At 38.1% G+C, this 21235-nt stretch overlaps 2 protein-coding genes across 2 annotated transcripts in view; both read right to left on the bottom strand.

Moving 5' to 3' along the window:
* Positions 1-21235, bottom strand: part of OR6B1 (olfactory receptor family 6 subfamily B member 1) — a gene marked incomplete at both ends in the record, with an annotated part of 37346 nt that overhangs the window by 6039 nt on the left and 10072 nt on the right. Inside the window, 1 exon segment of the mRNA XM_082846239.1 lies at positions 19536-19636. Within this exon segment, the coding sequence (XP_082702365.1) occupies positions 19536-19636 (101 nt within the window).
* On the bottom strand, positions 18498-19439 carry LOC309966505 (olfactory receptor-like protein OLF3; the record flags this gene model as incomplete). The annotated part of the gene is given in 2 exon segments (XM_082846610.1): positions 18498-19166; positions 19170-19439. Coding segments are annotated over 2 exon segments (939 nt in total).

Here is a 21235-nt window from a genome sequence, read left to right as displayed (position 1 = left end):
AGTATCTTTTCTGACCACAACGCTATGAAAATAACTCTCAATTACAGGAAATAATCTGTAAAAAATACAAACACATGGAGGGTAAACAATACAATACTAAATAACCAAGAGATCACTAAAGAAATCAAAGAGGAAATCAAAAAATACCTAGAAACAAATGACAATGAAAACACGACGACCTAAAACCTATGGGATGCAGTAAAAGCAGTTCTAAGAGGGAAGTTTATAGCAATACAATTCTACCACAAGAAACAAGAAACACCTCAAAAAAACAACCTAACCTTAAACCTAAAGCAGTTAGAGGAAGAACAACAAAAAAAACCCAAAGTTAGCAGAAAGAAAGAAATCATAAAGATCAGATCAGAAATAAAAAGAAATGAAGGAAACAATAGCAAAGATCCATAAGACTAAAAGCTGGTTCTTTGAGAAGATAAACGTTGATAAACCATTAGCCAGACTCATCAAGAAAAAGAGGGAGAAGACTCAAATCAATAGAATTAGAAATGAAAAAGAGAAATAACAACTGACATTGCAGAAATACAAAGGATCATGAGAGATTACTACAAGCAACTATATGCCAATGAAATGGACAACCTGGAAGAAATGGACACATTCTTAGAAAACCACAACCTCGCGAGACTGAACCAGAAAGAAATAGAAAATATAAACAGACCAATCACAAGCCCTGAAATTCAAACTATGATTAAAAATCTTCCAACAAACAAAAGCCCAGGACCAGATGGCTTCACAGGCGAATTCTATCAAACATTTAGAGAAGAGCTAATACCTATCCTTCTCAACTCTTCCAAAATATAGCAAAGGGAGGAACACTGTCAAACTTATTCTACGAGGCAACCATCACCCTGATACCAAAACCAGATAAAGATGTCACAAAGAAAGAAAACTATAGACCAATATCACTGATGAACATAGATGCAAAAATCCTCAACAAAATACTAGCAAACAGAATCCACCAGCACATTAAAAGGATCATACACCATGATCAACTGTGGTTTATCCCAGGAATGCAAGGATTCTTCAATTTACACAAATCAATCAAAGTAATACACCATATTAACAAACTGAAGGAGAAAAACCATACAATCATCTCAATAGATAGAGAAAAAGCTTTCAACAAAGTTCAACACCCATTTACGATAAAAACACTCCACAAAGTAGGCACAAAGGGAACTTACCTCAACATAATAAAGGCCATATATGACAAACCCACAGCCAACATCGTTCTCAATGGTGAAAAATTGAAACCATTTCCAAGATCAGGAATAAGACAAGGTTGCCCACTCTCACCACTATTATTCAACATAGTTTTGGAAGTTTTAGCCACAGCAATCAGAGAAGAAGAAGAAATAAAAGGAATCCAAACTTGAAAAGAAGAAGTAAAGCTGCCACTGTTTTCAGATAACATGATACTATACATAGAGAATCCCAAAGATGCTACCAGAAAACTACTAGGGCTAATCAATGAATTTGGTAAAGTAGCAGGATACAAAATTAATGCACAGAAATGTCTTGCATTCCTATACACTAATGATGAAAAGTCTGAAGAGAAATTAAGGAAACACTCCCATTTACCATTGCGACAAAAAGAATAAAATATCTAGGAATAAACCTACCTAAGGAGACAAAAGACCTGTATGCAGAAAACTATAAGACACTGATGAAAGAAATTAAAGATGATACAAACAGATGGAGAGATATACCATGTTCTTGGATTGGAAGAATCAACATTGTGAAAATGACTATACTGCCCAAGGCAGTCTACAGATTCAGTGCAATCCCTGTCAAACTACCAATGGCATTTCTCACAGAACTAGAACAAAATATTTCAGAATTTGTACGGAAACACAAAAGGCCCCGAATAGGCAAAGCAATCTTGAGAAAGAAAAACGGAGCTGGAGGAATCAGGCTCCCTGACTTCAGACTATACTACAAAGCTACAGTAATCAAGACAGTATGGGACTAGCACAAAAAAAGAGATATAGATCAATGGAACAGGATAGAAAGCCCAGAGATAAACCCACACACATATGGTCACCTTATCTTTGATAAAGGAGGAAAGAATATACAATGGAGAAAAGAGAGCCTCTTCAAGTGGTGCTGGGAAAACTGGAAATCTACAAGTAAAAGAATGAGATTAGAACACTCCCTAACACCACACACAAAAATACACTCAAAATGGATTAAAGACCTAAATGTAAGGCCAGACACTATAAAACTCTTAGAGGAAAACATAAGCAGAACACTCTATGACATAAATCACAGCAAGATCCTTTTTGACCCATCTCCTAGAGAAATGGAAATAAAAACAAAAATAAATAAAGGGGACCTAATGAAACTTAAAACCTTTTGCACAGCAAAGGAAACCATAAACAAGATGAAAAGACAACCCTCAGAATGGGAGAAAATATTTGCAAATGAAGCAAATGACAAAGGATTAGTCTCCAAAATATACAGGCAGCTCATGCAGCTCAGTATCACAAAAACAAACAACCCAATCCAAAAATGGGCAGAAGATCTAAATAGACATTTCTCCAAGGAAGATATACAGATTGCCAACAAACACATGAAAGAATGCTCAACAACACTAATCATTAGAGAAATGCAAATCAAAACCACAATGAGGTATCACCTCACACTGGTCAGAATGGTCATCATCAAAAAATCTACAAACAATAAATGCTGGAGAGGGTGTGGAGGAAAGGGAACCCTCTTGCACTGTTAGTGGGAATGTAAATTGATACAGCCACTATGGAGAACAGTACAGAGGTTCCTTAAAAAACTAAAAATAGGGCTTCCCTGGTGGCACAGTGGTTGAGAGTCCGCCTGCTGATGCAGGGGACACGGGTTCGTGCCCCGGTCCGGGAAGATCCCACATGCCGCGGAGTGGCTAGGCCCGTGAGCCATGGCTGCTGAGACTGCGCGTCCAGACCCTGAGCTCCGCAACAGGGGAGGCCACAACAGTGAGAGGCCCACGTACTGCAAAAAAAAAAAAAAAAAAAAACAAACTAGAAATAGAACTACCATACGACCCAGCAATCCCACTACTGGGCATATGCCCTGAGAAAACCATAATTCAAAAAGAGTCATGTACCACAATGCTCACTGCAGCTCTATTTACAATAGCCAGGACATGGAAGCAACCTAAGTGTCCACCAACAGATGAATGGATAATGAAGATGTAGCCCATATACACAATGGAATATTACTCAGCCATATAAAGAAATGAAATTGAGTTATTTGTAGTGAGGTGGATGGACCTAGAGTCTGTCACACAGAGTGAAGTAAGTTAGAAAGAGAAAAACAAATACCGTATGCTAACCCATATATATGGAATCTAAAAAAAAAGTGGTTCTGAAGAACCTAGGGGCAGGATAGGAATAAAGACGCAGACGTAGAGAATGGACTTGAGGACACGTGGAGGGGGAAGGGTAAGCTGGGACAAAGTGAGAGAGTGGCATGGACATATATACACTACCAAATATAAAACAGATAGCTAGTGGGAAGCAGCCACATAACACAGTGAGATCATCTCGGTGGCTTGTGACCACCTAGAGGGGTGGGGTAGGGAGGGTGGGAGGGAGACGCAAGAGGGAAGAGATATGGGGATATATGTATAACTGATTCACTTTGTTATAAAGCAGAAACTAACACACCATTGTAAAGCAATTATACTCCAATAAAGATGTTAAAGAAAATACAATGAGAAGCAAGTGAAAGGATTCAAGCTGAACAGGGGCACGGTATGATGCATGCTTGGAAAGATAACTTTGTCATTGCAAAAGATTCTAGGGAGGCAAGAGTGGGAGTTGTGAGACTATTGGAGGGTGCTCAGGGAAGGTGACAGTAACCTTGAAAGCGGTGGTTTCGGGGAAGTGAGTGCACTGAAGATCCATTTTAGAAGCATCTTTAATGGTAAATGATGGATTAAATATGGGAGGTAAGAGAAGAGAGAAATCAAGGAGGAATCTCAGGTATACGGCTTATCAGATGGAATTGTGCCATTTACTATGATGGGGAAATCTTGGGATGTTAACGGACACTTCCTCAGATTTGAAGAGATGGCAATGGGCATGAATTTGGTAGGGTTTTGTTTTGACGAGTTTTAACATGAAGCCTGAACAATCAGTCCAGAATATTCTCTAATAATAATTTATCAATTATTGCTAGGTGCTGGGAAATTTGCTAAGTATTTTTTGAATATCCCATTTAATCTACAAAACAAACCAGTGAGGAATTGTTACTCTGATTTCACAGAGGACACTGTAGTTTAGACTGATTAAGTAACATTTCCAAGTTTGAGAGTAATGAAATCAGAATTACAGTGAAGCCATGGTCTGTCTGACTACAAAAGCATACCCTCAACCGCTAGGCTCTCTCATGTACAGATAAGGAATACCAGATTTTGCCCTCAACACCTTTTTTATATTTAAAATTTCTGATAACTTTAGGAAATGTTCTCTAACTGTACTGAAATTTCATTATAGGCACAGGCTATTAGAGATTTTAAGAAATTTTAAGAAATGTGACACAGATACGTATTTAATCACACATATAAAACAACAATGAACATATAGAAATGCCTGGTAAATGTATCAGAGAAGAGATAATCATTAGATTGAGTCTTAAAATATAAATAAGTTAGAGGATGAGGCATTTTAGGCAGATGAATCAGAGCGAACAAAGGCATAGAGATAGGAAATAGCCTGACATTTTCAGGGAAGTAACTCATTAAGATTTACCCGCTCTGTGAGTGGGCAAGTTAATGAATGAACAGAAAAGGAGAGAGAGAAAGTGGGGGACAGGAGAGCGAGAGAAAGGAGGTGGGGGAGAGAGAGAGAAAAGGAGAGATAAAATAGTGTTAAGGACCAGATTATGGAGACCTTCATATGAAGTCCTAAGGGATTTAAGAATTATCCCATATTATAAACAGTAAGTAATCACTGATCGTTTTTCAGCAGCTGATAACATCCTCACATTCCACCCTGGTTATTGAGGTGAGGGAGGGTGGATCTGGATGAGTCAGGGTTGCCAAATCAGAGATTAAGACACTAGTTGGAATACACCCTCATACTTTACAGACACACTCTTAAAGACACACACGAAGAAAAGAAAAATCACCCCAGTTACAATATTTGTTAAAGAAAAAAGACAACCCATATTTAGACATACCTGTTCATAAGTCATACAAGCAACTTTGCACTCCTAGAGGAAGCTCAACAAAAGACCTCCCTCTTTCTCATCAACTAAATGAAGAGCGCATAAGCACTAACTATTGCACACGAATAGGAGGAATTAACTATATGTGTTGTCAATGTATTATCTTACCATAAACTTTGTAGACCTTTTCACTCACTTATTTTATACAATATTAGTTCCACAGGGGAAAGAAATTCACTCATGGCTACATGCTTTGAGAAGAACCACATTTGAATTTATTCTTTGCTGAAACACGAAAAGAAGAAAAAGTACTACTTTTAAACCTATTTATAGATTTTCAATTATTATTCAATCTTCAGTTGCTTGAAACAGGACAATCATATCAGCACTCCAGGGGAGATATTAATATCCAAAGTAAACATATTGCTAGACTTCAGTAAAATTTTAAACAAAAGCTTTTGTTTTAAATGCTTGTGCCATAATTGTGTGCTAAATAAATTTATCATGATGGGATCATTATTACTTTGTCAGCTGCCTTTGGGAACCACTTGACCAGTATTTCATGTTCTGGGACAAAACTCTAGTTTACTGAAATCATTCCTCTGTAATCTGATGAACTCTTAAGTACTCTCACAGAAAGAAAAGCTCTCAAATTCACTGGGGTTTCATGAAATGATAAATGGAAATATTGGCAGTTATAAGCAATTCAGTCTGCCACATGTGTTTATGGTAATCAAGCAGCCTTTAACATAGTTTATCTTAGGGCTGAAGTATAAAAAACAAATTGCAACAAATAAAAGTAAGGCATTTCTTTCAAATCCCTGACCCCTATTTATCTCAAAATCCTAGCATCCCCCAAAACGTCTGCCATCCGCCAACACGTTTCATTTGATATCATCCACAATTTTCCAAAATGGATTTTAAATCTATCATGATGTGGTGGTCACTAATGGAAAGAAATGGCAGAGTGTCCACCAAACAATAACTGCACTAACCACGTTCTGGTCACCTGTTGTGGTGGCAGTGCTCCAGGGAGACTAAAAAGGGGGAGCACACTTCTACTCCAAAGGTAGGGAATGTCCGTCTAGTAATTCTATGAATTACTGTGTGAGCCTTTATACAGCACGTTTAGGGTCTGAACTTCATACAAATAATCCCAAATAGGTTAGAGATGTTCATCAGATACAAACCGGCTATATTCCATGACATGCTGACACTATCTTATCCTAGCAGCTATACAGGCTCTTCTTGGAGCTGTTTTTTCATACTTGTTGGCAGTTCCAGGTTGGAGAATTTTGCAGATCTCTGTCCAGGATATGTGGGAAGCATTAAGGAAACCCAGGGAACTCACTGTCTGTTGTGTTGTCCCTCAGGTCCTGAGGTCCCTTGGCTATGTTTTTCCTTTCTTCGGTGTATTCTTGTATCTGTTCTGTTATGCCCAGATTTTTTAATTGTAAAGGACAGTTCACTTTTTTATTACTAAGTGGTATTCCAGTATATGGATATTACCCTGTGTGTTATCTATTCACCACTTGATGGACATTTGGTTCTGCTTGAGGCATGCTTTAGACACTTACCCAAGACGTATATGTCTCTGCCTTGGTCTTCACTTCCTGCAGAGCCTGAAGGTCACCCAGAGGCGAAATCCTTCTCAGCCTTTTTCTAAGCATGACTCCAGCCTTGAGCATGCCTGAAGCCTTCTCAATTCCCTGGCATGTACCTGAGGTTTTAAAAGCCCTTATTCTCCTATATATATCCTTTTCCAGCCTCTTCCTTCCCAATCTTTTCAGTCTGGCTGTTGGCTGTCTCGACTGTTAACCCTAGTGTCAGACTGCAATACTTTTGCCTTTAAACACTTGCCGCAAACGCCACATGGAAAGCCATCCCAGCCCTAAGAACACTGAGTCAGTGAAACAAAGGCAAGCCTTTATGTCAGCCCTTCAGGTAGCTGCCAGATAAGTTGAAACAACCAAAATTCTTTGACAATAAGGTCCAGATTGCTGGTTTTAACTAGCAACCTCCACCAGGAGTATAGACTGTCACGTTCATGGCTGTCACCAATATGGGAGGTGAGAGGTAATAAGTGGGCAACTGAAACGCCCCAGCACTATTTTACCAAAATGCAGCAGTTTCAGTCTTTATTAATCTTTCCCCATTTTGTAGTCAATTTTTTACTAGATTTCAGAGTTCTACAAAAGTTAATTCCAAAAGTTTTTGCCAGCTTATTTGCTGTTTTGTGGAGAAATAAAGTCTTGAAATTCCCTATTCACCATTTTCAGTAATGTTTACAGAAACATTACCTTAAATATGTATAGAATATAATTTATATTTATATATTTAACCTACATATTTAAATGCATATATACACACACATACTTTGTATATTGCCTTTGCATCTTTCAACTTTGCCAAACTCCCTTATTAATTCCAAGGGCTTTATTGTAGATTCTTGGAGATTTTCTATGTAAATGATAATGTTGCCTGAGAATAAAAATGATTCTATTTACTTCTTTCTAATTTGCATTCCTTTTATTTCTTTTTCTGGCCTTATCACTTTCCAGATAAAGAAAAATGATGATCATGGATATCAGCTACTGTTCACAATCTCAAAGGGAAAATTATTCAGTTTTTCACCATTAAGTATGATGTTAGCTATGTTATTTGTATATAAACTTTATTAGGTTAAGAAGTTTCCTTCTACACCTAGTAAAGATTTTTATAATTAATGTTGAATTTATTTACTTTTTTGCCATCTATTGAGGTGATCAATTGGTTTTCCCTTTTAGTCTGTTGATATACTGAAATATGTACACTGATTTAAGGATGCTGAACTAAACTAAAATATAAACTGTTCTTTTTTTGTAAATTCCCAGATTTTATTTGGTAATATTTTTAGAATTCTGTGTGTCTGTTCATGAATGTTATTGGTCTGTGGTTTTCTTCTTGTAATGTCTTGGTTTGGTTCAGTGTGAGGGTAATACTGGCTTCATAAAATAATGTGGTGTTTACTCCTTTTCTGTTTTTTGGAAGAGTTTGAACTAGTATATATAGTTTAATAGAATTCACTAGAGGAGCCATCTGGGCCAGGAAAGGTTTTTCATTGTACCTTCAATTTCTTTTATAGGTAGAAAATTTGCAGGTTACCTATTTCTTCTTATGCAGGTTTTGGTACTTTTTGATTTTCCAGGATTTTATCTATTTCATCTAAATTCTTGAGATTATTGGTGTAAATCTATTGAAAATATTGTCTTAGTATTTTTTTGAACAAATTAATTTTTGAAGTATAGCTGATAACAATGTTGTGTTAGTTTTTCTGATGTAGACCAAAGTGTATATATTTTTTCTTTTTCATATTATTTTCCATTATGATTTATTACACAATATTGAATATAGTTCCCTGTGCTATACAGTAGGACCTTGTTTATCTATTTTATATATAGTAGTTTGTATCTGCTAATCCTAAACTCCCTATTTATCCCTCCCCAGACCCATTTTCCCCTTTGGTAACCCTAAGTTTGTTTTCTGTCTGTGAGTCTGTTTCTGTTCATGAATGAGTTCATTTGTGTCACATTTTAGATTCCACATGTAAGTGATATCACATGGTAATCGTCTTTCTCCTTCTGATTTACTTCACTTAGTATGATAATCTCTAGATCCATCCATGTTGCTGCAAATGGCATTATTTCATTCTTTTTATGACTTAGTAGTATTCCATTGTATGTACGTACCATATCTTCTTTATCCATTCATCTGTCAATGGACATTTAGGTTGCTTCCACATCTTGGCTACTGTAAATAGTGCTGCTATGAACACTGGATGCATATATCTTTTTGAAATATAGTTTTCTTGTTCCCAGGAGTGGGATTGCTAGATCATATGGTAATGTTATTTTTAGTTTTTTAAGGAACCTCCATACTATTCTCCATAGTGGTTGTACCATTTACACTCCTACCAACATTGCGGGAGGGTTCCCTTTTCTCCACACCATCTCCATTTATTATTTGTAGACTTTTTGATGATGGCCATTCTGACTGGTGTGAGGTGATAATCTCATTGTAGTTTTGATTTGCATTTCTCTAATAATGGGGTATGAGCAGAGGTCTAGGGTATGATCACCAAAGTTGATGACTGAAGTGGGTCAGAGGACAAAACAATGGAAAGAAATAGAAAGTCAAATAACAGAGATGCCAGGATACTGAATGGATCTTTTGCACTGATGTAGAAATTTTCACGTGTACAACAGAATTAGTAGTAAACCAGCGTAAAATAAGGAGGATGGATGGTAAGTGAAGAAAAAAAGAGGGGATGATGGTGCAACAGTCTGATACCATATGCTTCAAAGGAATTGGAGTAATTTAGGAAAAAGTAAAAAGAGCAATGGTCTGGAAGTGGCAGAGGATCAGGAAAGATACCCTCTTCACTTTCCTACTCAGTATTAGAGAAAATATAAGAGAAAATGAGTGTGCATTTCAGAGGACTGAGTGGAATCAGAGCTCTCAGTGAACAGTCGGCTTGACGTTCAAGTACGAAAGAGAAGAATACATTTTTAAAAAGCCATTCAGAATACAGAGCATTTTGCTGATAATGGAGCACAAGTTTCAGGGGACAACTGGGAATGATTGTGATAATCAGAGCAGATTAGTATTTTGGTCAGATATTTAGGACAAATTGAGATAAAAGCCCAGATGATGAAGGACAAGCTGTAAACTGTGGACTTCCTGCCAAGCCTCAGATACACAGGGTTAAGAGGCATGAAAGAGTTACTTGGGATAGTCTCTTAAGGGAAAGTGGTTAATCAGAGGTAATTAAGACCTCTTTCTAGACACTGGGCTATATCCAAGTCCTTATTCCCTCGGGGGGCAGCAGCTTCATTTTGTACTCCCCACTCTGGCCTTTGTTTCTTCACTTTCAACATGTAGAAATTTAGAGTTTTGGTTTTTTTTTTTTAAAGATTTGATGAAAGTTCATAATAATGCAATTGACAAGGAAATTTAGTTATTTCTGACATATACATTTTAAAGTAATAACTAGAATTATGACTTATAACATTATAAAAGAACATATAAGATTTTTAGAACTTTCATGTAATATCTGAAACATTTATATTAACATATTTCCATACAAATAACCCAAAGAAAGTTTAGTTGTTTTTTTTCTGTTTGTTTTTTTATACTGCAGGTTCTTATTAGTCATCAATTTTATACACATCAGTGTATACATGTCAATCCCAATCGCCCAATTCATCACACCACCATCCCCATCCCACCATGATTTTCCCCCCTTGGTGTCCATACGTTTGTTCTATACATCTGTGTCTCAACTTCTGCCCTGCAAACCAGTTCATCTGTACCATTTTCCTAGATTCCACATACATGCATTAATATATGATATTTGTTTTTCTCTTTCTGATTTACTTCACTCTGTATGACAGTCTCTAGATCCATCCACGTCTCAACAAATGACTCAATTTCGTTCCTTTTTATGGCTGAGTAATATTCCATTGTAAATATGCACCACATCTTCTTTATCCATTCGTCTGTCGATGGGCATTTAGGTTGCTTCCATGACCTGGCTGATGTAAATAGTGCTGCAATAAATATTGGGATGCATGTGTCTTTCTGAATTATGGTTTTCTCTGGATATATGCCCAGTAGTGGGATTGCTGGATCATATGGTAGTTCTATTTTTAGTTTTTTAAGGAACTTTCATACTGTTCTCCATAGTGGCTGTATCAATTTACATTGCCATTAACAGTGCAAGAGGGTTCCCTTTCCTCCAAACCCTCTCCAGCATTTGTTGTTTATAGATTTTCTGATGATGCCCATTCTAACTGGTGTGAGGTGATACCTCATTGTAGTTTTGATTTGCATTTCTCTAATAATTAGTGATGTTGAGCAGCTTTTCATGTGCTTCTTGGCCATCTGTATGTCTTTTTTGGAGAAATGTCTATTTAGGTCTTCTGTCCATTTTTGGATTGGGTTGTTTGTTTCTTTAATACGGAGCTGCATGAGCTGTATATATATTTTGGAGATTAATCCTTTGTCCACTGATTCGTTTGCAAATATTTTCTCCCATTCAGAGGGTTGTCTTTTCGCCTTGTTTATGGTTTCCTTTGCTGTGCAAAAGCTTTGAAGTTTCATTAGGTCTCATTTGTTTATTTTTGTTTTTATTTCCATTACTCTAGGAGGTGGATCGAAAAAGATCTTGCTGTGATTTATCTCAAAGAGTGTTCTTCCTATGTTTTCATCGAATAATTTTATAGCGTCCGGTCTTACATTTAGGACTCGAATCCATTTTGAGTTTATGTTTGTGTATGGTGTTAGGGAGTGTTCTAATTTCATTCTTTTACATGTAGCTGTCCAGTTTTCTCAGCACCACTTATTGAAGAGACTGTCTTTTCTCCATTGTATATCTTTGCCTCCTTGTCATAGATTAGTTAACCATAGGTGCGTGGGTTCATCTCTGGCCTTTCTATCTTGTTCCATTGATCTATGTTTCTGTTTTTGTGCCAGTACCATATTGTCTTGATTACTGTAGATTTGTAGTATAGTCTGAAGTCAGGGAGTCTGATTCCTCCCACTCTGTTTTTTTCCCTCAAGACTTCTTTGGGTATTCGGGGTCTTTTGAGTCTCCATACAAATTTTAAGAGGATTTGTTCTAGTTCCGTAAAAAATGCCATTGGTAATTTGATAGGGATTGCATTGAATCTGTAGACTGCTTTGGGTAGTATAGTCATTTTCACAATGTTGATTCTTCCAATCCAAGAACATGGTATATCTCTCCATCTGTTGGTACCATCCTTAATTTCTTTCATCAGTGTCTTATAGTTTTCTGCATACAGGTCTTTTGTCTCCCTAGGTAGGTTTATTCCTAGGTATTTTATTCTTCTTGTTGCAGTGGTAAATGGGAGTGTTTCCTTAATTTCTCTTTCACATTTTTCATCATTAGTGTATAGGAATGCAAGACATTTCTGTGCATTAATTTTGTATCCTGCAACTTTACCAAATTCATTGATTAGCTCTAGTAGTTTTCTGGTGGCACCTTTAGGATTCTCTATGTATAGTATCATGTCATCTGCAAACAGTGACAGTTTTACTTCTTCTTTTCCAATTTGTATTCTTTATATTTCTTTTTCTTCTCTGATTGCCATGGCTAGGACTTCCAAAACTATGTTGAATAATAGTGGTGAGAGTGGACATCCTTGTCTCCTTCCTGATCTTAGAGGAAATGCTTTCCATTTTTCACCATTGAGAATGTTGTTTGCTATGGGTTTGTCATATATGGCCTTTATTACATAGAGATAGGTTCCCTCCGTGCCCACTTTCTGGAGAGTTTTTATCATAAATGGGTGTTGAATTTTGTCAAAAGCTTTTTCTGCATCTATTAAGATGATCATATGGTTTTTATTCTTCAATTTGTTATTATGGTTTATCACATTTATTGATTTATGTATATTGAAGAATCTTTGCATCCCTGGGATAAATCCCACTTGATCATGGTGTATGATCCTTTTAATGTGCTGTTGGATTCTGTTTGCTAGTATTTTGTTGAGGATTTTTGCATCTATATTCATCAATGATATTGGTCTGTAATTTTCTTTTTCTGTAGTATCTTTGTCTGGTTTTGGTATCAGGGTGATGGTGGCCTCATAGAATGAGTTTGGGAGTGTTCCTTCCTCTGAAATTTTTTGGAAGAGTTTGAGAAGGATGGGTGTTAGCTCTTCTCTAAATGTTTGATAGAATTCACCTGTGAAGCCATCTGGTCCTGGACTTTTGTTTGCTGGAAGATTTTGAATCGCAGTTTCAATTTCATTACTTGTGATTGGTCGGTTCATATTTTCTGTTTCTTCCTGGTTCAGTCTTGGAAGGTTATACTTTTCTAAGAATTTGTCCATTTCTTCCAGGTTGCCCATTTTATTGCCATAGAGTTGTTGTAGTAGTCTCTTAGGATGCTTTGTACTTCTGCGGTGTCTGTTGTAACTTCTCCTTTTTCATTTCTAATTTTATTGGTTTGAGTCCTCTCCCTCTATTTCTTGATGAGTCTGGCTAATAGTTTATCAATTTTGTTTATCTTCCCCAAGAACCAACTTTTAGTTTTATTGATATTTGCTACTGTTTTCTTTGTTTCTATTTCATTTCATTCTGCTCTGACCTTTGTGATTTCTTTCCTTCTGCTAACTTTGGGTTTTGTTTGTTCTTCTTTCTCTAGTTCCTTTAGGTGTAAGGTTAGATTGTTTGCTTGAGATTTTTCTTGTTTCTTGAGGTAGGCTTTTATAGCTATAAACCTCCCTCTTAGAACTGCTTTTGCTGCATCCCATAGGTTTTGGATCATCATATTTTAATTGTCATTTGTCTCTAGGTATTTTTTGATTTCCCCTTTGATTTCTTCAGTGATCTCTTGGGTATTTAGTAACGTATTGTTTAGCCTCCATGTGTTTGTGTCTTTTACTTTTTTTCTCCTGTAGTTCATTTCTAATCTCATAGCGTTGTGGTCAGAAAAGATGCTTGATATGATTTCAATTTTCTTAAATTTACTGAGGCTTGATTTGTGACCCAACACGTGATCTATCCTGGAGAATGTTCTGTACGCTCTTGAGAAGAAAGAGTAATCTGTTGTTTTTAGATGGAATGTCCTATAAATATCAATTAAATCTATCTGGTCTATTGTGTCATTTAAAGCTTGTGTTTCCTTATTTATTTTCATTTTGGATGACCTGTCCATTGGTGTTAAGTGAGGTGTTAAAAGTCCCCCACTATTACTGTGTTACTGTCAATTTCCTCTGTTATAGCTGTTAGCAGTTGCCTTATGTATTGAGGTGCTCCTATGTTGGGTGCATATATATTTATAATTGTTATATCTTCTTCTTGGATTGATCCCTTGATCATTATGTAGTGTCCTTCCTTGTCTCTTGGAACATTCTTTATTTTAAAGTCTATTTTATCTGATATGAGTATAGCTATTCCAGCTTTGTTTTGATTTCCATCTGCATGGAATATCTTTTTCCATCCCCTCACTCTCAGTCTGTGTGTGTCCCTAGGTCTGAAGTGGGTCTCTTGTAGACAGCATATATATGGGTCTTATTTTTGTATCCATTCAGCAAGCGTGTGTCTTTTGGTTGGAGCACTTGGATCCATTCATGTTTAAGGTAATTATCAATATGTATGTTCCTATGACCATTTTCTTAATTGTTTTGGGTTTGTTTTGTAGGTCCTTTTCTTCTCTTGTGTTTCCCACTTAGAGAAGTTCCTTCAGCATTTGTTGTAGAGCTGGTTTGGTGGCGCTGAATTCTCTTAGCTTTTGCTTGTCTGTAAAGCTTTTGATTTCTCCATCGAATCTGAATGAGATCCTAGCTGGGTAATCTTGGTTGTAGGTTCTTCCCTTTCATCACTTTAAGTATATCATGCCACTCCTTTCTGGCTTGTAGAGTTTCTGCTGAGAAATCAGCTGTTAACCTTATGGGAGTTCCCTCGTATGTTATTTGTCGTTTTTCCCTTGCTGCTTTCAATAATTTTTCTGTGTCTTTAATTTTTGCCAATTTGATTACTATGTGTCTCGGCATGTTTCTCCTTGGGTTTATCCTGTATGGGACTTGCTGTGCTTCATGGACTTGGGTGGCTATTTCCTTTCCCATGTTAGGGAAGTTTTCAACTATAATCTCTTCAAATATTTTCTCTGGCTCTTTCTCCCTCTCTTCTTCTGGGACCCTTATAATGCGAATGTTGTTGCATTTAATGTTGTCCCAGAGGTCTCTTAGGCTGTCTTCATTTCTATTCATTCTTTTTTCTTTATTCTCTTCCGCAGCAGTGAATTCCAGCATTCTGTCTTCCAGGTCACTTATCATTCTTCTGCCTCAGTTATTCTGCTGTTGATTCCTTCTAGTATAGTTTTCAGTTCAGTTATTGTATTGTTCATCTCTGTTTGTTTGTTCTTTAATTCTTTAGGTCTTTGTTAAACATTTCTTGCATCTTTTTGATCTTTGCCGCCATTCTGTTTCTGAGGCCCTGGATCATCTTCACTATCATTATTCTGAATTCTTTTTCTGGAAGGTTGCCTATCTCCACTTCATTCAGTTGTTTTTCTGGGGTTTTATCTTTTTCCTTCATCTGGTACATAACCCTCTGCCTTTTCATCTTGTCTATCTTTCTGTGAATGTGGTTTTTGTTCCACAGGCTGTAGGACTGTAGTTCTTCTTGCTTCTGCTGTCTGCCCTCTGGTGGATGAGGCTATCTAAGAGGCTTGATGGGAGGGACTGGTGGTGGGTAGACCTGACTGTTGCTCTGGTGGGCAGAGCTCAGTAAAACTTTAATCCACTTGACTGTTGATGGGTTGGGCTGGGTTCCCTCCCTGTTGGTTGTTTGGCCTGAGGCAACCCAACACTGGAGGCTACCTGGGCTCTTTGTGGAGCTAATGACAGACTCTAGAAGGGCTCACACCAAGGAGTACTTCCCAGAACTTCTGCTTCCAGTGTCCTTGTCCCCACGGTGAGCCACAGCGACCCCGCCCCCCGCCTCTGCAGGAGACCCTCCAACACTAGCAGGTAGGTCTGGTTCAGTCTCCCCTGGGGTCACTGCTCCTTCCCCTGGGTCCCAATGCACACACTGCTTTGTGTGTGCCCTCCAAGAGTGGAGTCTCTGTTTCCCCCAGTGCTGTCAAAGTCCTGCAATCAATTCCCTCTAGGCTTCAAAGTCTGATTCTCTAGGAATTCCTCCTCCCGTTGCCAGACCCCCAGGTTGGGAAGCCTGACGTGGGGCTCAGAACCTTCACTCCAGTGGGTGGACTTCTGTGGTGTAAGTGTTCTCCAGTCTGTGAGTCACCCACCAGTTATGGGATTTGATTTTACTGTGATTGTGCCCCTCCTACTGTCTCATTGTGGCTTCTCCTTTGTCTTTGGATGTAGGGTATCTATTTTGGTGAGTTCCAGTGTCTTCCTGTTGATGACTGTCCAGCAGCTAGTTGTGATTCTGGTGTTCCCGCAAGAGGGAGTGAGAGCACATCCTTCTACTCCGCCATCTTGGTTCCTCTCCTCGAAATTTAGAGCTTTTAAAACTCAATTTTACACTTAGAAGGTTTTAGCTTGTTGCCTGTCTTATCACAACTTCAGTTTCATGCCCCCCAGTCCTTCATTTAAACCATCTTTTGTTTGAAGTTTTCACATTTTTTGTTGTATTGCCTGTAGTCTTAATGAAGGATGAATGGGTCATAATTTTGAGTTCTTGCATATATAAGTATGTATTTCTATCACCATTTAAAAGTGAATGATGTCAAGAGAATGGAAAGACAATCCAGATGCTGAGAGAAAATTTTTGCAAAAGATACATCTGATACAGAACTGATATCTAAAATATACAAGTAACTCTTAAAAATCAACAATAAGAAAACAAACAACCTGATTAAAAAATGGCCCAAAGACCTTAACAGACACGTCACCAAAGAATATATAGAGTTGGCAAATAAACATATGAAAAGATATTTCATATCATGTGTCATCAGGAAAATGCAAATTAAATCAACAGTAAAATACCACTACACACCTGTTAGAATGGCCAAAATACAAAACACTGACAACACCAAATGCTGGTGAAATATGGAGCAATAGAAACTCTCATTCATTGCTCGTGGGAACGCAAAGTGATATAGCCACTTTGGAAGACAGTTTGGTGGTTTCCTACAAAGCAAAACATACCTTTACCATACGATCCAGCAATCATGCTACTTGGTATTTACCCAAAGGAGTTGAAAATATGTTCACATAAAACCTGCACACGAATGTTTATAAGCAGCTTTATTCACAATTACCAAAACTCAGAAGCAAACAAGATATCCTTTAGTAGGTAAATGAATGAACTGTGCTACATGCAGACAACAGAATTTTATTCAGTTCCAAAAAGAAATGAATGATTAAGCCATGAAAAGACATGAATGAACTTAAATGTAAATCTCTAAGTGAAAGCAGTCAATCTGAAAAGGCTGCATACTATACGATTCCAACTATAAGACATTGTGGACCACTTTTTTCCAAGTTTGCAGTGATACATAATTGACATGTACTATTTTGGTGTTTATTTTTATAACTTTTTCTGCTTATTGTATCCATTGAAAAAGAAAGACAAAATAAACAGAAGGAATGAACTGGAGAATCAAAATTCAAAATAATCTTGGCAAGTTGGTGTGATGTGTGAAAATCAGTAACAATTAGCAGAACAAAATGCATATACCTTTAAGTTAAAAAAAAAGAAAAGAGTGTAATGGGTATAGAGTCTTTGTAACCAGATTATAGGAACCAGGTCTTGGGAAATTAGTTGTATAAAAGACTGGTGGGCTTCCCTGGTGGCAAAGTGGTTGAGAGTCCGCCTGCTGATGCAGAGGACACGGGCTCGTGCCCCGGTCTGGGAAGATCCCACATGCCGCGGAGTAGCTAGGCCCGTGAGCCATGGCCGCTGAACCTGCACGTCCGGAGTCTATGCTCCACAGCGGGAGAGGCCACAACAGTGAGAGGCCCGCGTACCACCAAAAAAAAAGACTGGTAATGAATAATTCTGGAAATAAGATAGTGGTGATGTTTGCACAGCACTGCAAATGTAATTAACGCCACTGAAGTGTACACTTAAAAATGACTAAAACAGCAAATTTTGTTACATATTGTATGTTTTACCACAATAAAAAAAGACTACAGTGAAGCCACAGATTTCTCATCTTAAAAGCAAATGAGATCCAGCATAATGGCCTGAACAAACATTCTATCATATATTATTTATTTCAGGATATAATATCACAGTCTAGACTAAGGCACAGATGGTATTGAAAGTTTCAAAACTGATACTATTTTTTAAAGAGTTGAAAAAACCATTTGTGGTTATCCTGGAGGAAATTAAGCTATTCTACAAACAACTGGAGTATTGTCATGTAGAAAGAAAAACAGACATTATCTATTCTGTTCCACAAAAGTATAAGTGAACCTAATTGGTGGAATTCATCTACCCATTCAATCCACAAACCAGGTCTGCTTGATGAAGTCATGGCTCATTTCTTTAAACACTGGTACGCTAATAAAATTTTTAAATAGGCAGATGATGTCTAAATACTACTGAATACCTGAGAGAAGACGACCTAAAAAAAGGCCCTCTGCTGAATCACTGCCATGTAAATTATCTGGTATTGGCCTATATAAGGAAAGCCATTAATCATGTGGAGGAATTCTCCATTTGAAAGCAAGGGTCTGACCATAATAGTCTTCCTTAGTGAGTGTGGCAGTCCCACCTTCACTTATCTGATCTCTTTTTTGATTCTGCTAATAGATAGCAAGAAGTTCTTATAGTCTTTACCCTTTATCTCTGAATTTCTCTAAAAATTTATAGAGAGCAGCTGTAACTTCTTCATTCCTCAAGCTGTAAATCAAGGAGTTCAACATAGGTGCCACCACAGCATAGAATAGAGCAACCATCTTCTCCTCTTCCACTGAGGAGGCTGACCATGGCCCCAGGTAGGTGAAGATGGTAGTCCCAAAGCACACGCAAACCACAGTGAGGTGAGAAGCGCACGTCCCAGACACTTTGCTACGTCTCTGAGTAGAACAAATGCGCAGAATGGCAACAACTATACGACCATAGGAGAACAGAACCAGGGAACAGGGAAGCATGATCACCGGAAATACTGAGGCAACCACCATGACCTTGTTGAAGTAGATGTCCACACAGACTAGCCGTAGAACTGCTAGGGTCGCACAGGCAAAGTGATTAATAACACTGTGACACAGGAGAAGCCGAAAGGTGATGATTGTTTCCATCAGTGAATTCATGAAACCAGCCACCAAGCAGCCAGCAGCCAGCCCCAGGCACAGCCCTCTGTGCATAACGACTGCGTAGTGCAGCGGGTAGCACACCATCACGCAGTGGTCACAGGCCATGGCTCCCAGCAGAAAGAACGCAGACCCACCCAATGCCAGGGGTGCATAGAGCTGGAGCACACAGCTGTGGAATGGGATGGACTTCTAGACTGACAGCAGGTGGGCCAGCATTTGTGGGGCAAAACTGTTTACACAACAAAAGTCCACAAAAGATAAAACACTAAGGAAGAAATACATGGAGGTATGAAGCCTGCTGTGCAGTCCGATCAGAAGAAGAATGAGGAAATTTCCCACAACAGTCGCCAAGTACATGGCCAAGATCAAGACAAAAAGGGAGACTTGAGTCCCCCAGTCACTGGACAGCCGCAGCAAAATGAACTCACTCACCCATGTCTGCGTTTTATTTCCCTGGCCCATGAGTTTCTCCGGACTGAACTAATGATGTCAAAATAACAAATTAAGGAAAATCAGAATTTGAAGGTGGCTTTTAGACCACAGGGAGAATCTACCCACCTGAACTTAAAGTTCTCCTTGAATGTCTCAGCCAAATCATCATCCAAACTCTGCTTGAACATATCCGTAGATGAAGAACACAATGGGACCCAGTTTTGCAGCTGGAAATCAAGGAGAAAAAAAGTTACATTCTTGAAATTCAATTTATTGGAAGATAATTTCTTCTCCTAAACATCTGCTCTTAAATGGAGGAAAGAAATTAATGAAGTGGTTAGACAAAATCCTAGTCAATTTAGTAGTTACTATAGGGAATAATTTCTTTCTTTCTGGTGCGACATTCTTTAGCCCACATGACTTTTTCTGAATTCTACATGATGTTCTATACCATTTTTTTTTAAATGTGTGTGTGTGCATTTTTTGTTTGTTTGTTTGTTTTTCAGTAAATTTATTTATTTATTTATTTTTGCTGTGTTGGGTCTTCGTTTCTGTGCGAGGGCTTTCACTAGTTGCAGCGAGCGGGGGCCACTCTTCATCACGGTGCGCAGGCCTCTCACTGTCGCGGCCTCTCTTGTTGCAGAGCACAGGCTCCAGACGCGCAGGCTCAGTAGTTGTGGCTCACGGGCCTAGTTGCTCCACGGCATGTGGGATCTTCCCAAACCAGGGCTCGAACCCGTGTCCCCTGCATTGGCAGGCAGATTCTCAACCACTGCGCCACCAGGGAAGCCCTGTTCTATACCATTTAACTTTCTTGTTTTGTTTACTCTGGATACCTCAGACACAACTCTACTCACCCCTCCTTAATGAACTGTATCCATGAAATCCTGAATGTTTTAAGTGATATTCTCATACTTCTTATTACTAAGTGATTTTGAATTTATTTTCTGTAATTTGCCCTTTTAATTTGAGAGTGGCAGGTGGAAGGCCTCCTCTCCACCCACCTCATACCAGTCGCCCAGGTGGGCAAGATCAACCCAGGACGGCCAACTTCAAGACTCAGGCTGAATGAAGAGAAGGTATACAGAGCTGCTAAAGTTTATCTCTTATGTCCCCCAAGGGAAATTTAATAAAGCATGTAATGATGTCAGGTTATTACTTAATAATAATGTTTTCTCAAGGAAGGGACAACTTATTTCCCAATATAACAGGGATCAGTCCTCAGCAGAGAAAGCAGAAGGATAGAAAATCAGGTCTTAATTACAGAACATGACCACAGACAGTAGTAGTTTTTTGACCCAAAATCAAAATTTCTTTTATGTTTGCTCACTCTAAGAAAGAAATAAGTGATCCATAACTCAAATATACAGATGGGAGTTTGAGGTTTCTGAGACAATCCTGTGACAGTGCATGAAAGATTCACGTGAAGAGAATTATTCCCATGGCTTCTATACTATTCATGCTATAATTACAGATGGACAGCAGATTACACTTATTGAAAGTTTCCAGTTTCAGCATAAAAACTTTTAGAATGACTGTTACAGATCATACCACTTACAACACAGATGGTTGGAGGACTTAATATTATAGTTTATTATCATATGGTTAGTTATAAAATACTCAGAATTTAATATTGCTTTGAATAAGGTCCAAAATGTCAAGGAATTATTAAAAAGAGAGCTTTCAGAAATTGAGTATCACACAGAAATTAGTGGAAATGATCAAACAATGTCAGATACCACGTTCAAGGCCTTGCACTGAAAGCTTTCAGTCACTTACACCAAAATTGATTGGAACAAGATACTCAGCTGCAACACTGGCAAAGA

The sequence above is a fragment of the Leucopleurus acutus genome (assembly GCF_964270905.1).
Source record: "Leucopleurus acutus genome assembly, chromosome: 9".
Taxonomy (NCBI): Eukaryota; Metazoa; Chordata; class Mammalia; order Artiodactyla; family Delphinidae; genus Leucopleurus; species Leucopleurus acutus.
Note: the sequence above shows the minus strand (reverse complement) of the source record. Positions and strands in the feature narration are given on the sequence as shown.